This window comes from Taeniopygia guttata, chromosome 13 (assembly GCF_048771995.1).
Source record: "Taeniopygia guttata chromosome 13, bTaeGut7.mat, whole genome shotgun sequence".
NCBI classification, from domain to species: domain Eukaryota; kingdom Metazoa; phylum Chordata; class Aves; order Passeriformes; family Estrildidae; genus Taeniopygia; species Taeniopygia guttata.
The window spans coordinates 7636946-7650238 of NC_133038.1; the positions used below are offsets into that span (position 1 = coordinate 7636946).

Here is a 13293-nt window from a genome sequence, read left to right on the forward strand (position 1 = left end):
GCAGGACCCACACACCAGCCAGCTGTGGGGCACAGGGACAGAATCAAAGAGCCCCCACAGAGCTGGTCACATGCAGGAGAAGCCATACCCTGTGGTACTCTGAACCACACAGTGCTTAGCTGAATCCCAGCCAAAATCATCCACCAGAAATCTCATCATTTGCATCTGAATCCCTAAAGGGCCGAGGTCTGTGATGGATTTAAGGGATTATACAAAACTAAGACATCATGTTGCATCTTCATGCCGTGAATCACATTTCTGAGCGCAGGCAAAGCTGCAGCACGAGGGTTTTGCCTGCAGGAGCCAGCAGGAAGACCTGGAAGGACCCTCTGTGCTCCCCTGAGACTGCCACAAGCAGGAAAAAGCAAGGTGGGGGCTAACACCTGGTGAGTGACTGTGAGCCAGCTGCCACCCACGCCCCTGCCTCCCACCTCCTCTAGCAAGGCACGTTCCCCACACCCAGCACACCTCCAGCACACTCACTCCCCCACAGTTCTCCTGGGACGCTGCTGTTCGCTCCCAGCACTGAGCAATTTCCCCTGCTCTGGCTCTGAAGCCTTCCCCGTGGGAATGGGCTTGTGGATATCCGGATAGGTTTGTCATCCTGACGCTGGCCTCCACTCCACCGACATCCAGCCGAGGGAGGCTGCAGGACTGAGTGGTGCTGGCTGGCAGCAGCACAGCGCTGGCTGCCTGCCCGCTGGAGAGGCTGCTGGCAGCTCTGCTGGATTAGCTCACCCCTGGGACCGGCCGCTGCTCTCGCAGACCGGCGTGGCAAGGAGGGAGTGAGTTCTCTGTCCACAGTGGCCCACAGGGACAGGTAATCCTACATCAGGTCAGCTCATCCCTGCCACCCAGGGAAACGGCTCCTGCTGCCAACCCAGCCCCAGACCCAGCACAAAGCAAAGGGGATGGTGTGCAGGGTCACCCCCTCACCTTGGCTCTTCGCAGCCTCCTGGTTCCCTGAGCTTGCCTAGCAGCCTGAAGGCAGCTGTCCACGTGCCTCTGATACTGCAGCAGTGGCACCAGTGACTTACAGAGGTAGCACTTCTCACACCTGCCAGGCAGCAAAGGACAGAGCACTGCATTAGGATTCACCCTGCACCAGGCTCCCAGACACCAGTGGTGACTCTCCTCTCCAGGCCATGCCGTGGAGAAGACGTGTCACCAAATCCAGTCTCGCTCAGTGGGGTCAGGCTGGCACCAATCGCAAAGACTGAGTGATTATCAGTTTTCCCTGCCTGTTCCTCTGTATCCTGCTGCTGCAGCAGCGGGACAGTAATCAAATCTGCTCATCTAACTATCTGAAACACCACTGATTTTTCCCCAGACATAAAGCACCCTGTCAAAATCTACAGAAATGAAGTGCAAGGGCTTTGCAAAGGGGAGTTAAATTCTGCCTGAAAAGTAAACCAAGTGTGTTAAATCAGAGAGACATTTTACCAGGGCTGGATGAACTTGTCTGACTAGTAAATCAAGCCTTTCTCTGCACTGTCTCCATTTTACATCATGCCATGCAGGGAGAGGAATTGCAGAGCACATGCTCCTGCTGGGGGGGTTGCCTCAGCCTGTTTCTCAAACCCCCTCGTTTGGGTGGAAGATGCTCAGGCTCACGCAGGACAACTGAGTGTTCTTTGGAAGAAGATTATTCTGGGTGAAAGGAGATGAAGGTCAGGCATAGATTTGCACAGCTACACTCACTCCCACACCAGCTCTCAGCAGGGACTGTATCCTGCAGAAGAGGACACTGGCTCTTCAGGAGGGAAGCTGCATTCAGGAACAGACTATCTCCAAGAAGAGACAAAGCCCCAGGGACCAGCCCCAGCAACATAGTGTTCAGGTTGATAGTGGTACTCTCTGAGTGAAACACCCCAGGCTCTAAAATGCATATGGAGAGCCCCCATCGAGCAAAACTCTGCAGCACTTTTTCCCGTATTTTCTTTCCAGTCAGTACTGATTACCCAGATAATGTGTCTAAACAGAAGCTGTCCTCTCTATAATTAGCCTAATTCCATTAGTGATGTTGCCATCCACTGTTTGTAACAGCAAAATTGCTTCCATAGCAGGGATTTTACTGTCAGATCCTCTCTTATGATGCTTTGTGTGGGTGGCAGGAGGAGGGGCTGCATGGAGAGAGATTAAACAAAGCCACTGCTATTCTGAAAGTCTAATTTAATTAAGGATATCACTACAGGTGCCATGTTGACAGCCTCCATGTCCTGGCTTCTTCTTTTGCCGGGGTTACCAAGCTCAAACCACCCGTCAGAAACTGGCTGAGTTAGCACCATTTTAGCTCCAGCTCCCCCCCAGCAGCCATGCGGCCCTGACCGGTCATGGATTGGGCTGAAAGGAAATCAGTGCAAAAATAAACAATCTAAGAACAGCAAATTCCTCTTGCTTTGGCTTAAATATAGCCAGCACTGCAACAAGAGGCACTGAGGAAAAGTAATTTCTTAGGGAAACACTGTTATAAGGCCAACAGCCAGCATTTGTACAGGAATAAAGACATCCATAGTCAAGCTAGTATAGAACCACAGAAATAATCTTGGAGGAGCAGGCATACTTACTTACTTGTCAATGTCCGAGGATGGTGGGCTGCTTTTACCACTGGCAGCTTTATTTCTTGCCTCTCTCTGACGCCGGGTGAGCACTGGAGGAAAAACAGAAAGGGTTAACAAAAAGGGTTACTACCATCCACCCCAAAACATCCCTACATCATGCGCAAATGCACCAAGTTTCCATCACTTCCACTCAAGGCTGCAGCAGAAGTGGTGGTAGAGGAGAAGAAACAGTGGACTGGGAAAGCAGGGTCTTCTTTCCTGCAGAAGAGGTTGATGAACAATTGTCCTTTTTTCCTGGGGGAATACTGAAAAATTTACCTTTCCCAGACTGGGGAGCCAGCTGACCACTTCACACCTAATTTGCCAGAAAACAGCTGGATTGACAGTCTGTAGTTTACAGGAATTTCAGAGCTGATGACAGCAGTGTGATAGCCTGAGAGCAGCGTTACCAGCTGCTCTGGCAGCGCAGCCCAGCTCCCTGCCAAACCAGGCTCCCATGCCCGCTGCAGGAGGGACAGTGCCAGCTGTGGGCTCAGGGAAACAGAGCAGAGGCAAGGGCTGTGCAGGGGCACCAGACCTTTGATAGAGAGCCTGGCTGGGACAGGACACAGCTCACACTGGAAAGGGAAAGTTACAACAATTAGCTCACACTCATCACCTTCCCACTGCCCATGTGAACCATGGTGATCCGTGCTATTGCCCACAGACAGCCCGGGCAGTCCCCTGGATGAAGATCTCTGGCAGGAGCAGCGCTGCTCTCCAGAAGCTCCAACACATGGGTAGCCAGTGAGATCCCAGCTGAGCAGCTGCCGGGTCCAACCATTTCTGTTCCCCCAGCAAGCCCAGGAGCCTTTCCCAACTGGCTCTGCAGGCATCTGCAGGGAGCACGTTGGAGTGTTGACCCTTCCAGCTGAATTCCTCTCAGCGTATTCCTGTTGACATACCACCAGCAAAGATCCTCAGGGAGCATTTCAGATAGCTCAGCCTGCTTCACCAGGGACGTTCAAGACTCCAGCTCCAAAACAGATGTCACAGTAAGCGCTCTCAGGCATGCTGGCTAAGGGGACAATGCAGGGAGCTGTTTTACGGCTCTGTGATGCTGCTTCCCATACTCATGAGGACAAAAGTCTGACTCCAAGGTATAGGCACAACAAACTTGTTATTGTTAGCACATCATCTGTGATAAAGAAAGCAAAGCACAAAATTTTGTGCGGAACAAAGGGAATTGTTCTGAGCTTTAGCAAAACCCCATTTCTAGAATGTTGGGCAACCCCAATATCTATCCATAATGCAACACAGCCTTTCCTTTAGCAGCAATCACTGATCTGCAGCCACAACCAGCAATGTACTGTGAAGTGCTCAGGAGCTGTTGGGGCTGATGGGAGACAACCAATGCTGAAGAAACAAGTTCAAGCCTTCCTGGGATGTGGGTATTGTCTCCTAGGCGATGAGTGATACCAACAGCGCATCATTCACAGGAACTAAAGCAAATGTCTCTTTTTAACATAGCCTGGCCCAGATCTGAAGTGGCAGCCTAACTAGGAAGACTGGTAACAATGGCCACCCCCCAGGCCATCCAGCCTCCCAAGAACCCAACCAACATATGTGTTTGACAGCATGGTGAGAACTGCTCTCCAAATCAGCGTGTGCTCGTTAATATTCCTTAACGAGCCTTGTGCACCAGCTCAGGTGTTAATCAGTTCTATTTTCTTCCAAAAGCAGTGAACACATCTGGCATAATGGCCTGTTAGAGATGTCTGGGACTAGCTCTGCGGCTGCCAAGGAGGAGACCCTCAACTACATTGCTGGAAGAAGCAGCAGAGGAGAGAGAACAGAGCAAGTTGGTGAGGCATAACCCCTGCCAAAAAACGCTGGTTGCCCCCAAGAAGGGGGTTCAGAACACAGGAAAAGACTTGCCACGGGCCAAATCCCCACCACAGAGCAGTGCTGACCTGCTTGTGTGCCAGGAGCCTTGTAACTCTCCCAAATGCAATGCTCTTTGCTGGGTCAGACATACTCCGTGGCCCAAGAACAACCTTCTCCCTCACTTGGCATTTTTTCTGGTTGACAAGTCATTCTTGGCCTGTTTGGCTCCAGCAAACCCTGCCCAGTATGGCCTTGCTCTCAGCACACTCAGCCCAGGCACCTGCTGGGGCTGGCAGGTTTGGCTGGCACGTGGAGCTGCGAGGTCAGAGCCACTGAGCACCTTCCTGCCCAGCCCACCTGCGGTCCCATCCACCAGCTCCCTGTGCTCACTGCCAGCTGTGCCACCTCCCTGCAGGATCTGTTAGTGTCTGGCTCATGGCATCTTGTCCCTTCTCAGAAGCCATGCAGTCTTCCTCTGCACCCATTTCAATACTCTTTCTGCTGTATCACTGCCACTTGTAATGCTGTCAAGAGCTTTGTAACAGCACCAGTGCTGCTGCTGAAGACTGACAGCTGCATCAAGACTGCATTGGAGCCTTTGGGAGGAAGGGATATACCAAATCCTCATTTTCCTGGGCTCACTTGGGAACTGAGAATGCCGGATGGATGCAGATGAAGGGTGAGAGGCACTGAGTATGTCACAAAGCCCAAGAGTATTTGCTGTACTCTGCTGCAGCCAAGACTCACTTCCAGACCGAGACCAGCAGATCCCTGCATTGGCAGCAGCAGAGGGTGATGGATGTGGTGACTCCAGCAGAGCCCTCTCACACAAGTGAGCCCCTTCAGTTGAGTGCACAAAGAAAGAGGGAGCTGGCACAGAAATTCCACAGCTCCACTCATTCACTTGGAATTAACACCAGCCACTGAGCTGGAAGCCCAGGGTCTCAGCCCTCCCCAGCCTGGTACAGTAGCTAAAACAACATCAGGCTCTTCTTTTTTATTTACTCAGATCACAGGAAAGTGGGAATTCATGATAAGATTTTCATGCTGCCCAGGTATGTGGTGGTCTGGGCATCCAGCCAGGCTGACCATGTACATAGGGGAAGCAACTGTAGCTCATCTTGCCCAGCTGCTCATTTGAAAACTTGCCCTTAGATGTCAGCCAGACAGAGCTGGCCTCGTGAGACCTAGGACTGAGAGACTTTGGTGCATGATTATAAGAGGGAAGAAGAGAAGTAAAACCAGCAAGAACTCATCCTTTTGTAGTATTAAAATGAAAATCACTGACAGCTATAGTTTGCAGGACTACAATTCCAGAGACATCAGGAGTAAGTCTAATTAATAAATCTGAAGACAAACTAAGGACCCCTGATCCAGTGCACCAAAGGAAAACTGAAGCCTTAATAGATCAGGGCATGGCTTAGAGAGCAGAACTTTGACTTCCTCTCACACAAGGCTGTTGCTGTGCTCCCAAGGAAGCCAGCAGCCAGCCAAGAGCACACAGTGCTGCAGCAGTAGAAAACAGCTTCTGGACCCACACAGGAGCTGGCATTTGCTTCAGAAGACAATTCTCTCACATCTTTGTTCTCCCCATGCATTAGCTTTACCTGTGGATGTTGTGCTAGTGGTGGATGCCAAGGTAACAGCCCTGGAAACAGAGTCCTTTTGTACCTGCACAGCTGTGCCAGGCTATTGTCTGGCCTCTGCTCAGAGCTGAACAGCATCTCTGCCTATTCAACCCAAATCTCACTGACCAGCCCAGCAGCTGAGAGCCCTTTGGGTGACAGTTGCCTTCTAACAGCTGTTGGAAGCTGGCCTGAGGTGCCCCACAAGCCAGAGCCCCACAGGCAGGCAGGATTCTGCCCAAGCCCGGTAAGCCCATGGTCTGCAAAGAGTCTGGGTGCAAACAACACAGGTGTCTTAGACTGTTATGGCTAATAGAGCCTGGTCTCTACAGGGAAAATACTAGAATAACTGGCAATAGAAAACTCAAATTACTGTGATTTTGTCCCAGACCCATTGCTCTACTTACAGCCATTATTACAGAGCAAAAATCCTTTTATTCCAGGCTGGTTTCCTTACAGGGGGATTGTTCTGAACAAGCCAGAACAGCAGAGTAGCAATTCCAAAATAACTACCCTCACAAACATCCCCAAGGAGACTAGCCTGGAAGCAGAATGGAGAGGCCAGCCTTGAACTCTGTCCTGCTGAAAGCCAACGCCAAAAAAAATAACAGATTCCCTTGCACTGCTGAAGACTTCAAAGCCTTTTCCTGATCACAGTGGGAATTCCCCAGGATCAATGGATACACTCACAGTCCAGCCACACCAGAGACCAGAATACCACTAGGCCAAAGACATTCCTGCTAAAAGGCACATTAAAATTCTGCTCCATTTTGTAACACAAATAAAACTTCTATCAGTCTTGAGGACGGGAGAGGAACTATGATAATTTGTGATTTGCCTGAGCCAAATGTTTTGCATCAGTAGCTGGGTTGTGCCTGCAGAGAGAACCTTCAACCAAAATTGTATCAGCCTTTACTCTGGCTCCTGTTATCTTGACAGGACCCATGGCACATCCCTAAAGATTTAGTATCACAGGAACCTTTTATTTAAAAACTACATCAACTCTGCATTAAGATTACACGGCGAAACTCCCTCCTGCTAGAGGAATGCAGAAGTTACAGTTCTTGTACTAGCTATGATTTGCTCAAATTGCTCAAACATCACAGATTTAGGCTGCATTTAACAAGCCAGTATGTAACTGAAAATTATATATTCACAGCCTGAAAAGTTAATCTTATTACAAGCTACTACTTTGATATTACCCGACATTGTGCTAACACAGATTTTACATTTCAAGCAGCAGCTAAAACATAACTTACAGAATATGTTGATAATCAACCAGTGTATTTGTTCACTTAAGCTCTACAAAGGTTGGCTATGGAAAACTGATATGAAAAAGAATACAAAGAGGATTAATATGGGCATTCCGACTGTGCTTCTGTGCCTCACTTTTCACATGAAGGAGAAAAATCCACACTCCCAGACTGATAGTTATCATTTTGCAATTTTAGTGAAACAAGAGGAAAACTTTTCTGCAGATTCTGCCACCTGAACAGGCCATTTTTGCACATACAAATGTCAGACTTCATGCAGAGCACAGGGCATTCTTGTAGTAGTACAGAACATTTTCCCCTCTCAATAGCCCTGAAGGACAATTGCCCACATGGCTCAAGCCTTCCATTTTCTACCACTGCCACATTCTCTGCAGGTCCTAAACAAAGCACACAATAGACAAATCTTACAAGTACTGCTTGAAGCATCCAGAACTAGATCCCGGGGTAATATTCAAGAGCTGATAATGTGGGGAATTATTGTGTGAAGTCAATCAGAAATGATGTCTCTGTGCAGGAGGTGCTGGAAATACCAGAGCCTCCAATAACACTCTCCTGGGCAGCGTGGAGATGGATTAAGGCAGAGTGAACAAACCTCCCCATACACCAAACACCTTGAGAGAGACGAGACTGCAGCACCTGCCTGCCAAGTACCAAGAGGGAAGGGGGTGAGCACGAGGAGCAAACACGTGGAAGGAGCACTCGGCAGACCTGGAGCATCCTCGCCAGGCTCCGCTCCCGCAGCACCGTTGCAGTACATGGCGTGCACCTCGATCTCGCCAGCTGGGAAGCTGTGGTCACACAGCGGGCACGACACACGGGCAGCAGCTGGAGCACTGCTCTCGGACACAGTGCTGCCAGCATCTTCATCCTCACCAACCTAAGGAACAAGAAGAAAAATTAGCCAGACACGGCTGTTTCTCTTACTTTGCTTAGGTGCAAAGCTCCATGCTGTCTGCTAGCTACTCATGCTCACAAGGACTCAGACTTTCTTGATAGTTTTACTCTTTCTTCATCACATAATGCTCAGAAATAACACCACCGGCTGAATAAACTACGCTGCACTAATAACTAATTTTTCTTGCAAAGGCAACATGTCCTTCTGAATCATGGTGAAACTCCCTGCACAGCCATGCACACCATTTAAGGCAAACATCACCTGCACTAAAGTGGAAAAACGGCAAAGCTTCCATTAATCAGGAAATCTCAGAAGCAAAACTGATGGAAAATTCATGGGGCAAAGCAAGAGTTCAACACTTGACTTGTGCTCATCAGTTTCTGGACATGATCCATGCTACGCAGGCGGCATTGTCTGGGAACACAGCTTCCCCCAGGATGAAAGGAGGCTACTGTGGTGTTAGGAAGCCTGGAGAGATCACTGGAAGCTCCTCCTTTAGAGAGGAGGTGGCTGGAGCAGTCATGAGAGGGGACACCGATCAAGGAGAGAGGCAATACCATTAAAAATCTGTGTCACACAAAATTACTAGCAGAGGCTTTTTGCCAGGGCAGAATGTCACAGCTCGTGTACATTCTCAGAGTGACATTACCATTTATGGACACTTTCTTTTTGCATTGGTCACACAGCTGCAAAGGTGCTCCACTACCAACCCACAGAGATCCAGCCTGCTCCCTATGCCACTGACATTCCCAAATGCAGCAGACTGCAGCCATCTCACTCACAACTGCATCTCTGCCTAGTCAGGCTTGTTGTAAGATTTTTCCACATTTAAGAAAAAAACTTCCCCTCCCCACGATGATTAAGAAAAGCTATTTAAATATTAACCATGTAGAGAAATCTATAGAAAAATAATATAGGAGAGGTTTCTGTTCTTAGAGCTAAGCAGTGACATGTGGACAGTGTGCAGCAAAACTGCTGCCTGCATCCCTCCAACAGTATCATTTCAGGGAAGCAGTAATTGGGGTCAGCCAAGATGCTCTGTGCCACTGGAGCGCTTTGCTGTCTTACTCGGTTTATTACTTCCTTTCCCAAATGAGGATCTGATCCTGATTTTTATGTCCTAAAGGGAAGGAGGGTGCTTTGTTGACTCAGAGGAGCTATGACAAAAATCGCAGGACTGGGACTCAAACTGAGATTCCAACTCTCAAAATGCATTTCTCCCTGACAATAGCTGAAAGGCTACGAAAGCGAGCCCCAGGAACATCCCTCATTCCCAGGGAGGCTCTCTGCCCTGAATTTCTGCAGAGGAGTTGCCACAAGAGTTCCTCCAGCCAAACACAGGCTGCCAAAGTACATCACTTACAGCATTAACACTTGTACCCCTCTCTCACATCTCAGTGTCATTACATCCTGTGAAGTCCTCACTGTGGGGCATCACACTGAAGAGCCATAAAATACAAGATGTGTCAAACATGAATGATCAGATCAAACCTGCACTACACAGACAACACACATAAAAAATATGATGGGAAAAGCAGCAGGCACTGCTCCTTCTAGCTGCCTTTTTTAAAGCAATCTTAGGAGATCACCAATTCTGCACACCCTGCCCGCCTACATTCAGCGGTAAATTACTAATTTTAAATGGAAATGCAACATTCTGTAACAAAAGACTGCTTGTACAAAACCTTGCTGTAACAGTCTGGAAAACCTCAACTGCAGAACCAATCACCCCTGTCAGAGCCAGAGACAGTTGCCTCTGCTTTTTAGCAGAGGAAATTGCCTACAAGACATAGTACTTGCAGCCAACAGCCAGCCAAGAGCAATGCTAGAGGCTGAGCTCAACAACAAGACTCTTGTGTCCTGGCTCAGCATCTGCTAGGAAGAAGGTCATTCCCAGTGGTCTCTGCTTGGCTCCTGCAAACCACTGATGCCATGGTAGCTGTTTCTGCTGTTTTCCTGGAGGGCTGTGGCTCTGGTCTGGGACCTGCTGCCAACCATAATGAAGTCAAACAATCCCTAGGAACCTGCTCCCCACCACCTTGTGCCACCCAGGCAGAGATGTGAGACACAGGGCACCCTCTGCAATGCACAAGGGGACAGGCCAGTGTCCTGGCCACAGCCAAATGTGCTTTGGTGGCCAACCCAGGACCGCCTCTCTCTTTGCTGCAGTCCCTGATTGACTGAGCAGTGCTTGGAGATACCTGCAGAATGAAAGCCACACGAGAGCAGAAGATGGTTTATTAAGAGGCCTGTGAGAATGAGACATTGGAACTGCAGGCGTGCTGTATAAGCTGCAAACTCCCAGAATGAGCTTTCCACAAATGAATCCTCTTGTCAAGAGCTCTACGATTCTGTATTCACGTACCCTGAACCAGAGGAGTACTTGGCAACCCCTTTGATATCGCTCTCTAAATTAATAGACAAAGGGAGTTTTATCAGAAGCAGGAACTGAAGTCAGATGTTGGTACAGTGACAGCTGCAAAGCAATTGCTGTGCAGGTGTGACAACACAGGGAAAGGGGTTGCACACAGCACACATCTGCAGCAGAAGGTAAAAGAATGGCCCTGCCACTGACTTACTATTGCTATTAACTATTACTGCACAAAACTCAAGATTCCCAGACTCAGGACACTCTGCTTGGCCTGAAAACCACCACCAGCTCTCAACACTTCGTGCACATCTTTATATCAGTCTGATCTCTGGGTGAAGCTCTCCTCTTAGCCTCTTGGGCTGTGGAGAGCAAACTGGAGTTCAGAGCACTGTAACAGGGAAAAGCAGGTGACAGCACAAGAGACTGAGGTTTACTCAGACTCCCCTCAGAGCTCCTGGGGTCCCTCTGCATTGCTGAACATCACAGCTTGTACCCCTGAGCATGGGCAAGGAACAGCACTGCCGCCCACGCTGATGGCATCCTCCAGCTCAGCAGCACTGGGATACAAAAGAACGGGCTGGAATTGATAACAGCTCTCCAGCTATAGGACTGAAAGGCTTCAGAAGCAGCTGCATGCAGTCCCCAGCCAAAAGGGACTGGAGATATGAAGCAGTAGAGAAAAGCAAAGAGGAAACTGTTTGTGAGGATCCAAACAGCACAAGTCCAAGCTTCCAGCTACCTACAGAGAAATGCCAGCACAGCTCAGCTGAACCAAGGTCTAAAAGGCAGGGCTGGAAACAGGACCCTTCAAGCTCTTTTACCTGCATAGGTGCACCTCTGCTGTCTACACAGAGCTCTTCACTCTCCTCCTCAACAGCTTCCAGTGGGCTTGGCTGTGTCTCTGCAGGAAAACATCTCCATGTCAGCACAGGTTTGCAGTCCCCAACTATCTCTTCACTTGTTGATGTAGCTTAGTCCTTAACGCTTTTTAAGAGTTTTCACAGTTTCAAGACATTCTTTAGACTTGCCACAAATGTTAACAGACAAAGTGCAACAACACAGCCAGATGAGGGGTTAAAGTCACAGCATGGTAGTGTGAGGATAAAGGCACTGCAGCTGTGTAGCTTCATGGGGAGTGGGATTAGACACAAAGTGTGCGGGACACTTGCTGGGATGGAGACAAAGCAAGAATAGAGCTGCTTTCACATCAAGACAAGCAGAGCTCCCATTCCATGGTCTGTCTCACAGTCACACCTTCTTCAGACCTCCACATCTTTGTTAGCAACAAAACATGCCTCCAAGCACCACCATGACCTGTCCTGCTACAGCTGTTCATGAACAGGAGCAGCCTCTTCGTTATTTTTCTCACTTAAAACCCTAGACCAGAAAATCTCAAACATGGTAGGAGAGACAAGGAAGAAAAACTCCTTAGTCTCAAACATCTTTAATTAATGTAAGACAAAAATTATTTCAGCTCTCATGCTTTGCACATTGTCTTGACACTGAAAAATCTGAAAATATGATTGCACTGCAGAGACATCTTGCTTTGAGTGATCCCTCCATGCCCAATGCACATCCAGGTGTCTCTTCAGCAAGTCTCCAGCAATCCCTGTCACAGGACTGCCTTAGAGGAAATGGATCCAAAACTAGGGGATCAAATTAAATTACCTGAATAATTTTAGCCTTGAAAAATGGAGATGGGAAATAAATCTCGTTTTGTTCAAATAATTTGAAAATTCTCTTTTCTCTGAATTTCCTAAGCATGTAACTTTTGGTACAAAATTTGTAACAGTCTCAAGTGCCTCTTACCTGGGCAAATAGAGATCTCTTCTTCAGCAGAGTTTTCTGTGGCAGTACCTGGGCTCCTTTTACTGCCAAGTGGGGTCATTGTGGAGATGCTGTTCAAAACATAAATATAACAAGAATTTCCAACCCAGTAGGAGAGAGGGCCACACCTGCCTTTCTTACACAGTTGAGAACAGCAGATGATGCCATAATTTCCAAGTGGTCAATATCTGACAGCCAGAAATGACCAGGATTAACAGCAAAATATGGGTCTAAAATGCCATCCTAAGCAAAAGCCCCAAAGGGAACATTTTTTTCTTCTAGAAAGGCAGAAAGGGTCATTATCTCTTGTCAAGGGAGCAAAAATACCTGCTCACAATTGTGGGACTCTCTGTGGGAGGAGGTGTGGGAGTTGTGCAGGTACCAGCACTGCGCCTCTTTCTGGCTAGGGAAGGAAATCCTCAGGGGGAAAGACAGACCTGCTTTATCCTGCATCATCCTCTCCCTCCTCACACTGCTCATTTCCTCCCTTATCCCTGTGCATGGCAGCCAGAAGCAGCACAGATGTGACACAAGACATTTTCCCTGCAGCAAAGCCCTTACAGCATTAGTGTGGTGGTTCCTCGGAGCAGCACCCAGCACTGCTCCTCTCATTTTGACTTTTGGATTCCTCCTTTTTTTTTCCCTCCCACCTCACTGCACAGTCCTTTTTTTTTTTCTCCCACCTCACTGCACAGTGTCTTTCTGACACAGACAGGCATTGCTGAGTAAGTCTGGCACCCATGCTGACACACTCTGCGCCTTGCATGGCTCTCTGATTAGTCTGATCAAGTATGCAAGAACACACTTTAAAAACATGAATCCCCACACTGACAAACACAAGATTTATTAAGCTCAACCACAGGCCTTAGAGAAG

The 13293-nt window shown here is 48.6% G+C and overlaps 1 protein-coding gene across 14 annotated transcripts in view; it reads right to left on the reverse strand.

Moving 5' to 3' along the window:
• UIMC1 (ubiquitin interaction motif containing 1) overlaps positions 1-13293 on the reverse strand; it is a 39593-nt gene that overhangs the window by 1740 nt on the left and 24560 nt on the right. For 4 of the 14 annotated variants that reach the window (XM_032750916.3, XM_032750917.3, XM_032750915.3 and 1 more), the window contains 5 exons: positions 12402-12490; positions 11414-11493; positions 7963-8203; positions 2572-2650; positions 937-1057 (listed from right to left, as the gene is read on the reverse strand). In XM_032750916.3, the coding sequence (XP_032606807.3) occupies positions 937-1057; positions 2572-2650; positions 7963-8203; positions 11414-11493; positions 12402-12490 (610 nt within the window). Of the gene's footprint in view, positions 1-936; positions 1058-2567; positions 2651-7962; positions 8204-11413; positions 11494-12401; positions 12491-13293 lie in introns of those variants that run through there. The other 10 variants (XM_072935095.1, XM_030284332.4, XM_030284331.4 and 7 more) reach the window with 8 other exon arrangements.